At 44.7% G+C, this 19,814-nt stretch overlaps 2 protein-coding genes across 7 annotated transcripts in view; one reads left to right on the forward strand and one right to left on the reverse strand.

The window, feature by feature from the left end:
- The window catches only part of LOC126564696 (rab GDP dissociation inhibitor alpha), a 442,469-nt gene that overhangs the window by 279,465 nt on the left and 143,190 nt on the right, over positions 1-19,814 (reverse strand). The window lies entirely within an intron of this gene.
- LOC126563706 (uncharacterized) overlaps positions 10,159-19,814 on the forward strand; it is a 141,116-nt gene continuing 131,460 nt past the window's right edge. For all 6 annotated transcript variants that reach the window (XM_050220341.1, XM_050220344.1, XM_050220345.1 and 3 more), the window contains exon 1: positions 10,159-10,295. In XM_050220341.1, the coding sequence (XP_050076298.1) occupies positions 10,293-10,295 (3 nt within the window). In that variant the 5' untranslated portion in view covers positions 10,159-10,292. The remainder of the gene's footprint in view (positions 10,296-19,814) is intronic.

Below are 19,814 nucleotides of genomic sequence, written 5' to 3' on the forward strand. Positions count from 1 at the left end.
ATTCGACACTTGTCTTCCCGGACTGCCTGTTTGCCCGTGTTTGCCGGAACGTGCGCAGACAATCATGCCTAGGAGCATGATTATTACGAAGATTAAACAATCATCATAATCGCAGTCGAATCGGCAACATTCCGGAAACAGCATTGTCAGGTTGGTAGTTTTTTCTTTGTTCGCACGACCCGGTAGATGCTGTTTGCGATGGGACTGCGAGGAAAGCTACAACACTTGCCAGCAGGAGGATGCTAACAGCAACAGCCACAGTTCTGTTTTCATGCTTCTTTCAGGTGTGTGTGTCTAAGTGACGCAAGGGTAATCAGAATAATTGATTCGATGATGCTAAGACTTTTCGCCAGAATCTTTCACGTGCCGTGTTTGTTTGCTTTTTTTTCGGTTCACAACCAAGTGAAACACACTATTTCACAACTGACTGCAACGTGACCTCCTTCGTGGCCTACGGATACGGAATTTGAGATGGAGAAGTGGTTTTCCAGTCGGGTGGCCAAATTTGGTGGAGTATCACAGAGAAAGAAGTTGGCTGCAAAGTTAAGCTGAGCGTTCGCCGATTATCGTAACGGTGCATACGTTATTGTTTTTTTGTTGTAGTTATGTAAATGGGCTTGAGTTTTGCTCAAAAACATCTTTACTGTGTGACACTTTTCTGAGACGCTTACAAAACAAAAAATATGAAAATGTCTCAGGAAACCAATCTATTCTTGAAAATTACGGGCAGGTTGGTAAATTTTTAACCCATTGCATGGATCGTGCCATTAAATATTAATCAGTGTATTTTTTTGTAATTTCTACCCTTCGAAAGACGTGTGTATAAATTTGATCAGTTATCAGACAATTGCTCTAAGGATCACATTTGAAAATCTCTAAAACAAAGGCTTATTTTGAGTCATAAGTCAAATGGTGTTGCAGATATGCAATAAAAAAAAACTAAAAAAAAACGCTAAAATCGCTCTCAGGAGTCGCAACAATGAGGAGCTCTACAAGCTGTACGTTAAGCTCAATATCGTACAACGAATTGGAATCGAGAGGTCAATTTTTTAATTTTTGTTTTCGTTTATTTATAGAGGCTTTGAGTCTTAGAAACTACATTCCCCTCTCTACTGTATAAAAAAATGGTGTGATCTAATACAAAACTATCGTGTATGTGGCATATGGTATCGGATAAGTTTAAACTATTGCTTGAATTTCTCTGCTTGAATGTCAACACCACAGAAGCTGCAGAGTGGAGGATTAGATTTTTCTAGGAGGTAGGAGTGTGTAAGGCGGGTATGACCTATACGAAGGCGGGAAAGGACTCGTTGGATGTGGCTGAATTCGGTATTTTCCCATGAAGAGGTGTTGTGCTTGATAGGACGGAGTTTGTTGCTGAGGTCTACGTTATGCCAGGTGATGTTCCAGTGTTGGGAGATGATGGTGTTGGTAAAGCGGATAGCATCACGGCGTGAAAGGATGTTGTATGGTTCGTCAGGACGGAGCCGACCGTCATTGGCAAGTTGGTCGGCTTTCTCGTTTCCATTGATTCCGGAATGACCCGGAATCCAACAGAAAACGATTGTCGGGGATGCAGGTATGGAGTCTAGGAGCTGGATGTGGGAGTCTTTGGAGTTGCCGTGTTCTAGGGCAGCCAGAACACTAGCACTGTTGCTAAAGATGACGTTCGGTCGGTCAGTCTGTAGTCCTTCGTCGGCGACTAGTTGAATTGCTATTGCTACGGCGGAAGAGATGGAGATGTGATTAGGAAGTTTTATGGCGCAGTTGTCCGTGGTGGAGTGGATCCCACAGCCGGCTGAGTCCAGATGAACGAAGCCGTCTGTAAAGATATGATGGAAATGTTTGTATTTAGTCTGTATTAAGTGAGTAAAGCTAAAGCGGAGAGAGCTTTATAGTTCCCAGTCTATAGCAGGTGTACGGAGATACCAGGGACGAATTCCCCGGCGGGTGGATTGGATGATCGGTCGTAGTTGTTAGTTGGTGAGTGTCCATAGTTCTGCATTTGCTCTGGTGATGAGTGCAGTTACATCTAGTCCTTTCTCAAGGATCCGAGCTGCAGCTTCCACTAGTCGGTTGGTGATGATATGTAGGAAGGAGGCCGCTTTCGAAGAGCAGGGAGTTGATCGGACAAATGCACCTGTGGCATAGCGGATGGCTGTGTGGTAAATAGGTGCTTCTCTCTTCTGGAAGGTTGCTCATTCGCGTGAAACAATCTCGATGCCGTAGAGTAGTTTGGGTAGGCGCCAGGCATTGATGATGCGGTTTTGGGTTACACGGGAGGCCCGAGCTTTTCCGGCTCCAAGCCTCCGGAACAGATTCAGCTGGTTGTTTGCTTCCTTCTTAACCCTGTTAGAGTGAGGAATAAAGGAAAGACGAGTTTCCAAAGTTACGCCGAGTATGTCGGCAGTCCGTGCGTTGGCTATTTGTGTGTTGTAGTATTTGATCGGTCGTCGGTTTGTACAGGGAATGTGTTTACAAATGTGGAGGATTTTGGATTTAGTGTGGGATATTTCATAAACCGGCCCGATTTTATTGTTGACCACTGTCGAATCCCGTCAACCCCTTGTTTGCATTAGATTACGGGATTCGCAAGCGGAACGAGAGGAAGAGGCCAAGATAATACCGTCTGTGTAAAGGAATGCTTGGATTTCGGTAGGAATAGAGCAAAATAGAGATTTCATGCTAATGAGGAAAAAGGTGGGAGAGAGAATGGCTCCTTGTGGGACGCCATTCTCTAATGTGTAGTGGTTGTATAATTCGGTTCCTATTAATACTATAAATGTCCGGTCCGTGAGGAAGCTTTCAATGAACTTGGTTAGAAGTCCACTAAAACCCCAACGGGACAGCTGTAGAAGGATGGCATGACGCCATGTCCGGTAAAAAAAAATGGTTTTTTCAAATTGTATATCGCATATTTCATAAAAAAAATCCATAAACTATTTCCAAGTATAAATACATACATGTTGCCGGCAATACTATAGCCTGAAGAATCTTCTTTACTCAAAAAACCTGTCGCGAGGGATGGGCTGAGTAGTGGAGATTGAGCTGATACAGTACAGAACATTTACTGACCAAATGTATTAGCTGCTGATGATATTCCGACTCCTGATGCAGTGAATCATTTCGTTAAACCAGACAATAATCAGATTCGAAAGATAACAAACATCACCACGATATAGAGTCATTGAAGGAAACATCGTGAAGATCGGTTTTCAGTAAGCGTTACCTAATTTCATGCAACTCTTTCATCTGCAGCAATTCCAACAATGCCTTGTGATTAAATTAAACAAGTAGCCTATACAAAACCACTTACATTAGCAATAGATTAACACCATCGATGAGGTTGTATCAATACTTGTTCATACACACAAATTCAGTCATTAATCATTATTTTCATCAGCATACGAGCATCATTTACCGATGCATGTGTCAGCACCAATCGTCGATCAGTCAAACGTTTTTCCTCACGTCTGTGGCAATCCGAATGTTTCCGTTCCTAGAAGTGCTGTATATTTTCGTCAAGTTCGCATCATGGTCACGATCGCCGTACACCCGTACGGTACGGTGAATCTGCCTCTCGGCATGCTTACACAGCCAGCGATCGCAATCGAAGCGTCAAGTGGCCGCATCTTTCGCTCCGAACACGAAAACAAAAAAAATCCGGAATGCCCATCCGCATCACGCTGTGACGATATGATCGTCTCATCCTCGGCACACATCGTAAACATTAACCAACAGCGTTTGGTTGGATATGATCTCATCCCGATGATGCTGTGCATCCCGACCCATTCGCGAAGCTTGACCCACCTCCGACTGCCGGGGTATAATGAGCAAGTACTATAGAATCCGTGCTAATTCCCGTCTCCTGATTCGTGGCCGAGTCTGTCTGATGAGCTGTTTTAGGATAAATTTAGCGCTGGACTCATCGAACCGCCTGCAGCAGCTCGTTGACCCCCGGGTAGAAGTGAGCGAGGGTTACGGGCGGGTAAAACTGCAACAAAAAGGCGCCGGATAGCAAGAATTGCACGTTGATGCGCTCATTCGCGGAAGAACGCAAATGAGTACTGGAACTACAGTTAGCTAGTGTGTTTGAGGTGAAGGTTTCATTTAAGTTGTAAAGTTTTTGTGCGAAACTTCGCTTGATTCCCGTTTTGCGATTAATGATTATCGCGGCAGCTTACCATCCCGCTAACGGTGTCAATTAGCCGTTAAGCGATGCGATCCGTTGGTACAGCATGATTGGAACAATTTTTGTTATCAAACTAAAAAAAACAATCCAGTTGCATCATCGAGATGTGAAATCAGATGGGCCTTCCTTGCTCAATAAAGAAACCACAGAAACTCTAGAGATAGCCGGTGAAATTTCTTCTCACGCCGTGCTTGATCAACACCGATGGCTGTAAGCGATCGGAAGGTAGTAATAATTTACTTCTTGGCGAACTACCTACGTTGTGGGTTGAGCACAGAACATAATGTGGACTGAACTGCTGAAGCTGGCCAACCTTGAATACCGCTGCAGCTGATGATGATGCTTGCTGGCCATATCTAATGGTTGACCTTGAGAACCCTCAGGAGGAAAAATTTCACACAAACGATTGGCTGCGTAGATGCGCGCGTTCCTTCCGTAGCAACCGAGCCAGATCGCGCCTGCACCATCAAGAAAAAGAAGCAGGTTTATGGGAAGTACTCGTGCGTTGTTTTTTGCAGTTCTAAGATACAGGTACGATTCAAACGTCCGGAAAGCTTGAACGGCATGTTAGAAATGCGTCATGGAATGTACGAAGAACGAGTGAAGTTTCGTAGCTCTTCGTGATTGCCAATAATCAGCAATTAATCGCATCAAATGTTGATAATGGAAGACACGCCAGGAATGACCACGAGTAGTAAAATTACTTACGATGCGATCGTCGCCATCCAGCTCGTGTGACTTTCGTTAGGCACCCTTTGCGGAACTGGGATGGAGGATTTTAGTGGTTGTAGCGGCCCAACTAGTGAGCGTCGCTTCTATCGAGGAAACTGTGCCCAAGGCATGGTTCTGCAGCTTCGAGCACATCATCGATTGGTACCACTTTTTAGTCGCATTCGCTCGCATTGACCGCTCGCTAGCACTCGTCTGGAATTGAACGGAAAAATTGGTGGACATGTAATTCACCGTAAAATTGCTCCGCTGCCATGACGCCTCATTTCTTTTTTTTTCGATTCGTTTTATTGCTTTATAATCTTACTGTAATATGTTCGCGGTTAACCGAATTGAGGCTGACGGTGTGTCATTGTTTAGTGATGGGTTACTTTTTACTAAAGTATTTGGTCTTAGTACGTGTTAGGAATTGGCAGTGAGCTCGGTTGATCTACATGCGGCGCAAAAGTAGGTTGACATCACACTCTCAAGAATGAGACTAGAAGGATGGAAGCGAAGAGTAAAATGGTTTTTGCAGGTTGCAAAAAATCGAAACAAATAGATTTCTTGAAAGTTGAATGATTAGGATGTTTTTGTACACATGATACGTGTGTGTGTTTGTGTGGTTGATCCATCTTTGCACTTGGATAAGATGGTAATGTATTTTTTTTCTTTAATTGTTAAAATTGCAATTTTCGTCTCTTCAGTATTCTAGTTCAAAAGATTGAAAAAGCATAGCTAACTTTTTGACTTGAAACTGCAGTTTTGTTTTCGTTGAAGAAGTACCGCATCAGTGTGTAATAATTGAAGCTTTCTAAACACCCGTGGAGGACGACCGGACGTATCAAGGTGCGGTAAATCGTGCATTTCGTATGTTGTTGGAGTCTTCTGGATCGCAGGAGTTTGTGGAGTCCTGCTTACGTTGTTGTCCGAAGTTACGATCGTACCAAGGTAGCAGAACTCCTCTACCACCTCGAGATCGTCGCCGTCAAATGATACTCTGCTTCCGAGTCGGGCTCTATCACGGTCAGAGTCCGTCACCTTGCCTCAGACCCCGTTGAGATTCGAACGATACCGACAGCATGCTCGAAACTCTCATCTTGCGCTGCACCCCGTCCATAGTGACCTTTAGCAGCCGTACCAGCTTCTCAGGGAATCCGTACTGCTGCATGGTGTTCCATAGTTCGGTCCGATCTATGGTATCGTAGGCCGCCTTGAAGTCAATGAACAGGTGGTTCGTAGGGATCTGGTGCTCCCGGCATTTTTGGAGGATGTGCCGTTGAGTATTGGACGAGTATTGCAAATGTGTTTAAGAATGGACGGATACGGTGTGTCTCCTTCTTCTTATTACGCCGACGGGGTTGGGGTCGACGGTCCGATTCCGATCTAAGTCCTTGTAAAATTCTAAGTTGGTGTTGGAGATAGCGGGACTAATTGGATCCGGTTGCTCTGTATCCTAGTTAGATTCTACGCTGCAGCCGAGTGAAGAATCTCTTCTTCAACCTCATTCCCGTTTTCAATGATAATCTGGATCCGAAGCCCAACAGGAGCCTGGAGTCCGGAGTCAAGGACTCTTGATCCTTGAACCCAAGAATTCGATCTAGATTTCGATTCTTATTATTACTGGCGTGTAAAAGTCTCAGTTTGCGCGTTAACACTTTTTTCGAAATTAGATTGCCCAAAAGTTTTAGTGACTATCTTCCCTACACTAATCATCACCACAATGAGTGGTTCTGATGAATTACATCACAACAGATACTTTGGTGAATGGAGGCCATTAGGCCAAGATTGGAGCCCAAAATGGACGTTTAAATAAGCAGCAGTTTACCGAATATAACGCCACCTCTTATAACACAAGTTTCATCTAAACCAATATTTAAATGGGATAATACAATTCACCCATGCTCGAATAGCAGCTTTACGACTCGTTAGGTCAAAGATTGGCATCAGTTTTATGAACTTAAATAATGATATAGTAACATGCTGTAACATATGGTGTTACGTTATTTTAGCCATAAACACGAATACACGAATGCATTTTTCTAAAAACCATTACATATCACATATCGTGCAAACGTAAAATCTTAGGCTGACTTAACTTCAGTAGTGCATACAATAAAAATAACCATGTCATTCTGGGATTAATAAATTCTGTTCGTACATGATTTATGGTCTGCAATCGACAGGTACAATTGAATTACTTCCCCTTTAACACGTACCGGTTACACAAGTACAGTACGTCTCTTACTGCAGTGTCGTTTTCTGCACTCTCTTGCGGTATCCGTACGTCTCCTTGCGTTACGGAGCATCAGTCGAAGCCGATACAACACCATCTGCAGCAAGACTCTGTTGATTGCTAAAATCCCTTTAGCTCAACAACATAATAGCGATCATAATAATGATGCACAAGACCGGTGGAATGCAACAGCAAGATAAGCAGGGAAATTAAAACAAAACAAAACTGACGCTGGATAGGATGGAAAAGAATGAACAAACGCTCGATGCACCCTCAGGGACGATGCTCTCGAGGGGAGGGGGAGAGGTGATAAGAATACAGAATCGCTAAGAAAGAGCGAAAGAAAGGTGCAAAAAAGCAAAAGTGTTCGATCGCTATCACAGCCAACCCAGACATTGAATTGTTCCCTGATTGCATTCGCATACACAATGTAACCCAGGAGGAAGTCACGAAACACGCTCAAATGTTTGTGTTGCAACAAAACGGCCCTCCAGTGCAGGACAATGCCGGGTTTATTCTGTGCCTTTGAATCGTCCATTTCCTGCTGCTTGTCTGCGTTCAGACTACCTCCAACTTCACCGCATGTCTATTATCGTTTTTATGCACCAGGCACCTAACCAATGTCAAGGATGGTACGCACGCACACTGGTGTGAGTATATTCATGAACCTTTGATTTGAGTATTCGAAGAAAAGCCTCGAGCAAAATCATTCTGAGCCGTTCATCAAAATGTTAAATATGATGCCAAGAAGTTTTGAGCGCTAATACAAAGAAAAGAGAGGAAAATGATGAAGTTTTGTAAAGCCATTATCAGACCACCGAAACCGACAATCGTTTAAAGATGCTCTGTCGGAAATTTTAGATTGCGTTGAAGCTTGGCCTTCGAACTGTGGACCAATGTTTGCCAACAAACAAACACTGCACCGAAAGACGTCTGCTTTTTATGTGCGTATGTGTGTTCGTTTCGGTACACTCAAACCTAACGAAGATATGATCACATCGATTGCGTATTCGATTGAGACCTGTCCGTATTTTTTTTTCCAAAAGACTTGCCTTTAGATGCCCCTTTTGCCTTCGTGCCGGGTTAGCAGGTAGAGCAGGTTCGGCTTCACACCCTTTTTGGCAGATGAAGTTGTGGAGAGGGCTGCGGTGGTCGAAGAAAGGGGCCTTAAATCCCAATTCTTTTCCGGTCAATCCCAAGACCCCTAACGCCTGTCGGCTTGTACTGCTGACAAATAATGCAATTGACCCTTTCCGGTGTATCGTGCGGTGCATGTTATGCGTTCGTCGCGTTATGCGGCGTTGATGTCTTTCCTTTGGCGCGTCATTCGCCGGAACAGAGCATGCGGGTTTTAAGAATATGCTTTGCAGTGCCATCAAGCTAACAGACGAAAACGGCAAAAGTGAGAAAAAGCCATGAACACCTGAAGCGTAACTCACTCTCTTGAGGTCAGAAATGAACACTTCGCTGGTATGCATTGGTTGAGAGAGTAGAGGTTCGTGAAATTCACATCTCGAGGGAAAAACCGCCAAGCATGATGTCATAGGTTGCACAGAAATGGAGCAGATTTTTATCATTTAAAAAAACCATCATACTTATATTTATAAATTTAATTAAAACTTGGTGGACATTCTTGGGTATGAGAGCACAGATTTGTTGTTTGGTTGGACAAACCGATTTTATTCTCAAGAATTGCATTTTCACTTCAAAACAATGTTCTTGTGTTGAATAACGAAGGAAAAATGTAATTTCATTTTGAGGAACTAATTTCACAACGGATGAAATCACGCACAGCCTCCAGCTGGAAGTGGCATTCATAAAAAAGTAGCAAATGAAAGATGATTGACCTTAAGATCGACCCACAACCGCTGCGTTGGTAAGCCGTTCACAACTCCCACCTGGAATTCGAACGATCGTGAGCAGTGTACGGCAACCGTTGCTACAGGTTAGTTCAAATCTCTCGCATGCTCTCCAATTCGCTGGGCGGGAAAATTTTGCGTGAATACCTTCACAGGCCAAGAGCGTGAGTGACTCTACGGCCACACATATTCACGGTCAAACGGTAGGCGTAGGTAACCGGATTCTCCTCGATCAATCGAAAAGCGACGATCGAGCTTTACCTTTTGCTCACCTTTTTCACGTTCGCTCTTCGCCTGTCTCGGACGATTTTAACGACTAACGCAACTAACGCGAACGGCCCGGGACTCTCCCGTTTAACCATCTTGCAAGACAAAAACTCCCACATGACGATCGTCGACCACCTCTTTGGGCAGCACTCTCTCGTTCAGCACGGTTCGAAGTCGCTAACGAAGTCGTGGAGCACGAGAAATGCTCGAGATCAGTCTTGCTTGAGACTTGGAGTGAACTGGAAGTGTTTTCCCTCTAGTTTGTAGTGGAACGGCCGTTCAGGAAAGCAAGGAAAAAAGGCAAAAAAAAAAAAACAGCAGAGTCTTGGGAAGAGCATGCGCACCAAGTTGGCTAGTGTTGGAAGCCAACCGTTCAGAGTGGTGTGAAACACGGGGAGCAACATTTGGCTGAACGCAAGCTACACAAAGTGCAAAGGTGTGCGCGAGTTTTGATGCTGTATGGTAGCTTACGATCAAACCGTGTGGCAGAAAGTGGCAACATAATTGTGTTCAAAGTGTGCTTGTGCAAGTGATTTTTCAAGCCACAGCCTCACAGCAGTGCTGGTGATTTTATGCGAATTTCGAAGAATCTTTCAAACAGTGTATTTCGGCAAACGGAACGTGTTGTTGGTTGAAGCGAAAGGAAACGATTTTCTTCCGAGTTTGTGAAAAGTGATTGCACGGTACGTGATCCAAACAGCAGGTGAAACGTAAGGTGATCAGTGTCAAAGTGCTCTCTGTGTGAAGCTACCAAGCCATAAGGCAAGCAGATCGTTAAGCGTTAGCGTTTGCTCGCAAGCTCTTCGGTGCGGCATTGGAAAGTTCGAACATATCGCTGCCGAGCAAGCAAAGATCCGAACCGATCGCGATTTTACGGATACTGTTGCCGAATTTGTGGATACAATATCGTCGTTGACTGCGCAACTGCGATAAATCGTTTCGTGACCAGGAGGGAACAACGAATCAAACGAATCTTTCCGTTCCCTTCCCGGTTGCCTTCGTTGATGGCAACGAGCAGCCATGGTGAAAAATGGTAAGTAATCGCACTCTGGCAGAGAGAAAATCCGTCCAACAAACAATTGAATCGAAACGGCGAAAAGCAGAGCGCAAAACTTCAAAAAATGGTGGCTCAATCGGTGGGTCGGCTCATCAGCAGACATCTTCGCGTGGCTTGGTGGTTTGAAATGGCAGCCAACGCAACACGTTCGAAATATTGAAAGATGAAGTGTATTGCCAAATGGTGCCAGTGATCGGTGTGGTTTAAAGTGGCGGAATAAAAAATTTATAACAGTTGTGCTGCAGATGGATAACTGATTAAGGAAATAGACAAGAGACTTTTCATTAGAAGCCTCTCGAAACCTGAATATTTCCTTTCGATTGGTTGGCCAACACAGTAATTATTAAAGAAAACTTAACCAACATTTGGAAACTGTGTGTTCGTGAATGGTTTTTTTGAGCATCTGGTACAGTCAAAAAAAATTTTTTTGGCTTTTTGGTTACAAAGAGTTTTGAAGTTATGGTAGTGAATGATATGATCGGACTACTCGACTCAAATTAAAATTAGAAAAAAAAATTTTTAAGCAAATATATTGCGAAATGCTTCAAAGCGCCATTTTTAAATTGCCTGCTGATTTCATTCACTCGCAAAAGATCGTGCAGCATTGCTATGCAATTGTTTCACTCGTTCAGTGTGCCAAAGCCTCCGACCAGAGCAGCAGGCCATTGGTAGTGCATTAATATTCAGCATTAGAAAGCATAAGAAACCATCCGCTTCATCATTCATAGTAGCGTGTAATTCCGAAAATTACGTTCAAACGCTAACCTACATAGACGTTGACGGTGAAGATGGTCGTTTCACGAAAAAAAAAAAACAAAACACTACAAGCAGTACCAGCAGCGAGACGAGCAACAAAAAAAAAGACGATCACGAAAATATAAATTCCAACTCTCACTCATCACACTAGACCACGGACAATCTACGTAGCAGGAGGACTTCCATACTTTCTCCGTTACATCCGAATGAGTTTTACGCTCAGATGTGTAGTGAGGGTTTCTTACGTTATGCACAGGTTGAAGCAGCAACAAAGTGACCACGAATTGCTGCTTCTCCTAGTAAGGGCCAATGTTGCCAAACGTGCAATGTTGAACACTTGCAAGTTGATGCACATACAGACAAAAAGATAGACAACATCGACACAGTAACAATCACTATCTAAATTTGATCTTATATTTGATGTCGATTTGGAAGCGTAACTTGATCGAAATTTATTAATTCTCGCGCCCTCTGAGTGTCCAGTTTACCAGTAGTAGTAATAGACACCGAAGTAAAAAAAAAAAACGCTACGAAAAGGTTTCGCAGACTGACGCCCTTTTGCCTTGCCAATGTCAGTAAATGTGGTGGCGGCAAAAGTAGTGAACGTCAGTTGTCAATACACACCGGTAGCAGCGACCGGGGTTCACTGCGACCGGTGACTATGGACGGCTGACGAATGGACAGATGGACAGCTATCAGTGATGTACTGACGTGACCGGTTGTGTCTGATCCGTGCCATTTTGCGCATTCCAACCGTGCAGACACCTTCTTGGGCAGGATCCAGCAAAGCATCACCTTTGCAGGCGGGACATATCGGTGTTAAAAGGGGCAGTCCGCGTTGTCTCTCTGCATGTTCTGTGTGCATTCTGTGCCATCCCCTTTCCCGCAGTTATGGTTGCTTTGCCCGCGAGCTGGCGTAGAAAACAGCATGGCTGTGCCATTTTTGCTAGCATCGTGGAACGTGCTGCAGACATTGGGTGCAATTCTTTCCATCCGTTTGCGTTGGTGCGGTGCCGGGTTCTAGCAAATTGGAAACATTGTAGTAATGTCTGGCCCCAGGGTCAGATAGATAGAGAATCCGAGCAAAAAGGCCACCAACAGTACATGGACAATTATAAGGGTGTTATGTACATCTTTCTCGGTTCCTTTTCCGGCACAGCTAACTCCTACCTTATCCTGGATGCTTCTTGTGATGGGCTGTAGTCGCAACATTAATGAAAGCACATTTTTAATTCCTTCGTATCGCCTGCCGCAGTACCCCGATGATGTGTTGTCAATATCTGTAACAATTATGACAAGCTTCGTCGAGTCGCTCCTTGAGAGATGCAAAATAAAGATATCAATCTCCGTAGAGACACGCACTGGCTCGCTTTAATGGCTTTTGCCTTAAGGAGACAAAGCCCTTCTGTTCGCATAAACTGACACGACATTCTTTGATACAAATTATCACCTCACAATCGAGCGATGGATTGTTGGTTCGTTTTCCCTTTTCATCCCGGAATGGTCGGCAGAATCGAGATGCATGGGTGCGGAGTTAATTGTAATCGTATCGCAATTAGCTCTTAAATGCACTCGGAAGCTTTTGGAATGGTAGATCTCAGACAAAGAACAGACAAAAACAGCAACCTAACTTCCTACTGTACTGCCGCCACGTTTGACTAATTCGTTATTCGCTAATTAAACTATCAACGTTTCAACTCCTGCCAACGACCTGACTGGTGCACTGCCTTTGGTGGTCGGTGTTGAATTTCAACCATGTTTTGTAGCGGAATAACACAGCAGCTCAGTAGAGCTAAAGCAGCTTAAGCTGCAGAAGTTTTGTCGTGCAGCGCTGCAGTAATGACGCGGGCCAGGCAAGTCGTACACTCTTGGTAGCGTCAATTATCTACAATTATCGAGTAGTGCTTTTTGTGTTCTTTCTATTAATCGTTTGCCCTACTAGATAGGATACAGAAACTGGCGGCCATTAACGTTCCACCTGCATGTTGGATTTTTGTTTTTCAAAATTGATGATATTATTTAAAACTTTTTCGGACGAAAATCTTTCTACTCCACAAGCGTTGCAAGTAAGCTGAGATATAAATCATTGACGCTGAAGTTAATAAGAAATATAGCATGTAACATATTATTCAACAAGCATGCTTATGCAAACTCAGCAGGAACGAGCTGAGAACGAAACAATCTAGGCTGAAAATGATTCAAAAGGTTGTGTTGCACCGTAACTTTCATCGGAATGGGAGAGCCAAAAACATCCAAGGCCATAATTGATTTTTTTTTTCACTGCCGCAGACATCTCTCGAACGTGGCGCATTTCCCTCTCCAACGATGCCTTTTCCTGTTTTCGAAATTAAGCGACCCAAAACCGGTTGCGAATTTGGCCGACGCTCCGTCCGGGCGAAGTTTCGAAAATAACCCAAACCAACTCGGCGCAGCTGGAAATGTCAAAAGCAAAATTTGTGGAACAGGTCTCCTTTTTGAGAAGTTTGATCTTGCATGATGGTGCTGTGGGTTTGGTGGTTTCGATGATTTGGCGTACGGACTCCTTCCGTTCGCTGGACAACCCACGGACAGATACGTGCTCGCAAAAGGTTGCAAATATTGCTGCTAGCTAAATCTAGATTCATCCAACAAAAAAAAAATGCAATCATTTCTCACACTAGATATAGGAACAAATATTGAACAAAAAGAAGCAATATTTAAAAAATGCATACATGAAAACAAAACAAGCAGAACGGCGCGTTTCACGAAACCTTCGAAAGTCAGCCAAGCACAGCATTGTAAAGTAAAGAGTAAAGAGAAAAAAGAAAACAAAAAACACAACTACAAAAAAAAAACGGATTTAGCCAAAATGTCGCACACGGCTTACGGCAGCTGTTTGCTTCAAATGTCATTGAAGTAGGCGTAACAGGTTAAGAAGGAGTTTTGCAAAAAGGTGCGCTACGTGTGTCGCGAACGTACGGGCTGTGAAATGTCGATCGATCTCGCACGGTAAACCGAACGGCCTTGGATTGCGCGGGGGGTACTCTCGGTTGTTTGTTGGCTACCCAAACCGGAGCAGAATCGAAAAAGGCTTATGACGTGGCTACCAACATCGAAAAGCACTTCAAAAACGTGTGTAGGTTTTTCTAGTTGCGCGGGTGCTGGTATGTAAGTGTGTGTGTGTGTGTGTTTTGTGTAGGTGGTTGGTAGTTTTAAGATTTGTCATACGTACCGTTCGGCCTTCACCACGGTTGACGGGTGTGATGCAGTGCTTCCTCCGGAAGCTTCCAGCGCTAATTGTTTCTTGCTGTTGTAAAATTACGCCTGAACTCGGGCCGCTGACCCGGTAGCGAATCGATTGGAAAGTACGGCAGAATACCGTCGCAAAACGTTGAAGAAAAAATAAAGCTAACGTCAGCAGAAACCAGATTACCATACACACCACAGTGACATCACCGTCCGATCGCACGACGTGGCTGTTTAGCGATCGTTTAGCGATCGATCGGGGAAGAAGGCAGCGTGTGCGAGCAGTTGAGCGGGTTCAACAGAATCATTCCGAAAACCGGTTGACATCCTGAGTAGCGGGTCTTCTTCATTACGGCGGTTAGCACCCCGGACGACACAAAAGATGTCATCCGATTTGAATGCCGCCTAGGTGACGAACCTCCAGCTTTCATCCATCCGTAAAATCATACCGCCGATACGGGTTTGATGCAGCCGTTCTGCCGTTCTTGTGGCGGTTGTCCAGCGCATACCAGCAATACCGAAAAACAGCAGGAGTTCTTAACGGCGCGGCGAGGAAATAGAAACATTCGCTGCAGGGCTGACGGAATGATAACAGGTCTCATGACCACACACACACACGCATTCCGCGGCCTAGGCGGTTTCACAGTGTGCCAGCGAAGGTAACCACCACCACGCATGTGTGGTTTAGTGGTTGCACTCGATACGACTTCTTTTCTGAGCGTTGGTGTATTTTTTTTTTGCTTGCCTCAAAACGCAAAAAAGGAAGAACTACAACAAGAACTGCACGCTAGAGTGATAATCACCGAGCCTAGACTAATTTATTGCCGATTTAAAGATGCAGATTCTGACTAGTCACCTCAGGTACGGGTTTGCCCGTTTTCGCCTTTTAAAGGGAGGACGGTGAGCCCCCCTCCGGGCGTATGTAAATGGTTCTGATTGCACTTACCCCAAGCAACAGGACACCCTGCATCCTACAAACCTCACGTTTGCATGTTCTCAACCGATAATCGACTCCATTCAATCGATCGACTGATCGATCCGAAGGGGCATCGTCATTATCGTCAATTCAATACAACTTTTGATGCCTCCGGGGTATAAAAAAAAACATTCTCCGGCGCCTTGGCCATGATATCTCTCGTTGGTTGGGATCCCACACACACACACACACACACATACACACATACGTACACACATGAAACGAACCGGTGTATCCTGGCCGTAAACTTGTTTCATCACCACCAGAGGTCAAATCCTTTACCCTTAGCACATTGAACGGGACTCAAAGAAAGCAGAAAAAACGCACAAATTCAACCCCTTCCTGGGCACCGTGCCAAGAATGTGGTTAAGGGTTGGTATGCAGGTTAAAGAATGAATGGGTTTTGGTGTAAATTTGAATATCGTAGGCAGAAGCAGCTGTCATGCACCGTATCGGTGGGTGGGTGTTGGTTAGGTTTTCATTAGCATTGACTTAGATTTTCATTACCACCATGATGGTGAGATGGTGAGCCTCTGCTTGGCACTGTTTTACGCAACCCGTACAAACAAACCGACCGACCACCGCGATGAGTGCGTGCATGCTGCGGCAAACGTATACAATATGTTTATTCCACAGAATGAGGTCATCCCCATGCAGTTTGTCGATCGCACCCTCTGATGCCAATTTGCCATGGCGATGGCGATGGTGGCAGCAGTGGAGTTTCGAGTGCAAACACTATACCACAGCTCATAGAGATCTGTCTCCTCTGCGTTTTCCTCCGTCTCTTTCTTTCCCTCAATTTCGCAACGATTCGGTTGGTGTGGATGCAACACGCTTGCCAATGTCAGTTGTGCATCAGTTTCTACACGATGCGTTTGCGGTTAAGCGTTTGTTTTAGGTCTCGGGGAGTGTTTGATTAGCTGCAGCCGCTAGCCGAGAGTAAAAGTGTTCCCAGTTGATACGGTGCGCATTCGATCTTCAAGGTGTCGGACCGTTTTCCGACCGCGGTGTACCGGTGATCGTTTGGTTCGTTCGAATCCGGTCGACTTTATTCAAGGCGACATAAGCGTTCCCTTCACTAGCAGGTTACAGGCGACGTATTTTTCAGCTTTTCGATTTTGAAAGGTCCTCCGCTTGGAAGGCACTGTTGAGGGGTTGACCACGTCCGTGAGCTGTAGGATTTATTATTTTGTCGTATATCCTTGGATGAATAATACGTTTAAAGTAATTCGTGTTTTCATGCTTAGCCTAAATGCCAAAAGTTAGCGACAGGCAGAACTAATCAAGCTGTAGCTTGAGCTTTTAATTCTTGTCTCAGCCAATATCAACAGCCACCCTAGAATGATCTATTTTATATGATAGCAATTACCCCTCCCAGTCAGCTAGCGGCCATGATTAACGATGAGACATTTGAAGGAAATTCCTGCTACTAAATAATGAAAAAAATCCCGTGGTTAAGCTTCAATTGAATGAGAATCGCTCATCCTGCACATGTTCACGGGCACGGCAGCACACAAACATGGCAATGAATAAGTGACTTCTTGCCGGATATGAGCGACCATTCCAGGAGACTGCTTAGTGGCTAGACTATGAACGGCGCGTTTGTCGGCGGGCGCCTCAAAGCTGCACTTTACACCATTTTACTTAAACCCCCGTGACATAGGCAAATGTGCGAGTGGCAAACGGTAGATGCAGCAAGCACACATCGTCGACGTAAGGAAGCGGAGTTGTGTAGATCCAACGACGCGCAGACCACGAAGCATCAATTTTGCTTTCGAGCTATTATTTACCGATCCGTCAAATGGCAACCGCAAGGCGCCTGCTCCCCACGGCACAAACACATACGCAGCGCCTCGGGACGTTAAGATGTACAACGGTGCGGTACCCGAACGGTTGCGATGTAAATGGCGCGAATCCACGGCTTATAACTCATAATCGTTGCACATTTGTCGGTAAATGGGTGTTCATTTGCACTTTACCACAGTGCATACATACACACACACACGCTCGAAAACCGATCCTGTCCAGGGTACGTTGTACCACTTTGGATTATGATGGTGCGACGGCCGATAAGTTGAGCAGAGGTTGGTTGGTTGGTAAGAATATTGCAAAGATCGCGTACGCAAGATTTACGCGGATAGGATCGCATACCGCAAAACCCAGCCAGAAGCAGGTTGCCATTTATTTTACTTAGAATATCGATGAATTATGATTCAATCTACGCAACACAGGAGTGGCACATTTTATGTCGGTGCATGTCTTAACCTTAAGCTTGTTGATTGAATGCGTATGATGAAATTAAGCGACAAAGTAGATCTACATGCAAATCTTTCAGCCACATTGGCCATATTGGAATACGAGCTGTATGATTTCTCATTTTGATCCCGAGAAGAGCATACATCGCATGATTGATTGCATACACTTCTTTTGGGAGGAATCTTAACGTCCCTGAAAGAAATAGGACGCGGGTAACGATACATCTCATGCAATGTACATGTAAAACGGCCAAACGGCACAGTATCCGATCCAAATCCGACGCAAATGTCCATGACGCAGAAAGTAAGTCAACGACCAGTGCAGTGAACGTAACACGCATTTGATGCGTTTTAAAAATTCCTCCAACTCACCGAACACACCACCACAACCACGAGGTTTAAATCCAAACGCAGAATGGGAATGTGCTTTTTGGGGTGTTTTCTTAGCGCTCTTCCTTTTATGGCGTGTAGAATGAGCGTTTGGTACGTTTGGTTAATTACATGCTTGGTACACACGACCGTACAAGATCGTTGAATGCCGGGCATAACGAACAGTGAATCTTCACCCGTGCACCAACCATGGACGGGAGGTACCGCTGAATTTCGCTTCCATTTTTCAACTCCTCGCACACAAAATTGGATTTCTTGGGAGCCTCCAGAATTGGACGCGGACATTTGTGGAGCGCAAGGGTTTGCTCCCTACATTTCGTCTTCCTCTAATTAACTTTTGGTTTCTTCCCTCCTTTGTTGACGTGGTTCAACGTTGTTTGGTGGAGGGCGAAGACCGAGCATATGTGTGTGTGTGCGTGTGACGAAAGTTTTCTTTTTCCCTTTTATTGTTGTTTACTGGTATCACCAAGCGTTGATTGTTGAACATTGCTGCTCGACATGGATGACATGCTGCATACAACAAACCACTCTTTTACCCAGCTCGCTACAGCTGAAGGTCGTTCGATTGATGGACGTCTTTAATGAAATTGTCATTTGATAACTTTGTTGGAGTCCGGCATTTTCTTACCGCTTTGCGGCTGTCGGCCAGGACTTCTCGATCAACGTCATTGGCCGATTCATTACAGAAACGAATCGCATTGATTGCCTAGAACAGAACACAATCTCTCTGCTGCTGTTACTAATGACGCCACCTAAACGCCCGCTAACGATCGTTAATCGCCATGATCGATGATCGTATGAACCAGTCCTTACCAGCATTGCAGGCCGACTAACTAAGGGCGAGACACCGTTTGGAGGGCTTATCTAATCCATTTGAAAATATTCAGCTCACTCTCAAACGAAACCCAGCAAAGCAAAGCACAATGTTTATCGAACGTAAGTGTTACAACGAATGATGGATTGTGATTTCCTCGCTTTTCCAATTAATTGCCTTCGTTCGATGTGTGTGAGGGGATGTGATTTTAAGGTAGACCCAGATTAAAAATCAAAATCTTTAAAAAATTAATTCAGGAAAGTTTGGTTGGCCTGTACCATACATAAGCAGCTTCGTGCTTGCAGGCACAACAATGGAATTGACGGAGACAACAGCATCATCAGCAACATTATTAAAAAGCTGCTCTGTCAGAACGGTGGCATTAGGATTCACTAATGAGCAAATCGCACAGCGAGTCTCTTCCCAACTGTCTTAAAGTAGACATGCTCAATTGACTGAATCGTTTTACGGTCCACTACGATGACAAGTACATTTACCGACACATGGGTTGCCAACGCTTGTCGTCAGTTTTGCCAGTTTGCACTGTCACTGTGTGGTTGCCGGATGATGCTTTTCGGACTGCTTCGAGTGAATCAAAAAGACAAGAGTCTAAAATCGGTCCCATGGTTGAATGTATAAATCAAGAACTCGCAATCGGAGTAATTACGAATTGTTTTACTGATTGGTTGACAGTAAAGAGAACTTTCAGACATCCCGATGTCCATTATTGACTTCACTCTCTGCGCTGACCGCACTAGTTGACAGACGCGTAATCTTCCTCCCATTAGGGTCACGATGAAATTATAACTATCGTTCACGGTCGTCCCATCCACGTGTGTACACCCGCGCAACCACACGCCCGAATGGTCGTCAAGGTTCGGGGAAGAGCCTTCGAAATGGAAGGAATTATTCAGAACGTTCCGATCGTGGGTTCCTCTTATGTTGCTGCTTTGCTTCCCATTATCTCCCTATTCTTCAGCGACGCTACAGACTAGACCGCAGCTCGACTGCAGTCCAAGCTAGTAGCTGAAGATGTTGGTGCTCGGTGTGATCGTTATGTCCATTATAGCCGTCATCAT

The sequence above is a fragment of the Anopheles maculipalpis genome, chromosome 3RL (assembly GCF_943734695.1).
Source record: "Anopheles maculipalpis chromosome 3RL, idAnoMacuDA_375_x, whole genome shotgun sequence".
In the NCBI taxonomy this organism is placed as follows: Eukaryota; Metazoa; Arthropoda; class Insecta; order Diptera; family Culicidae; genus Anopheles; species Anopheles maculipalpis.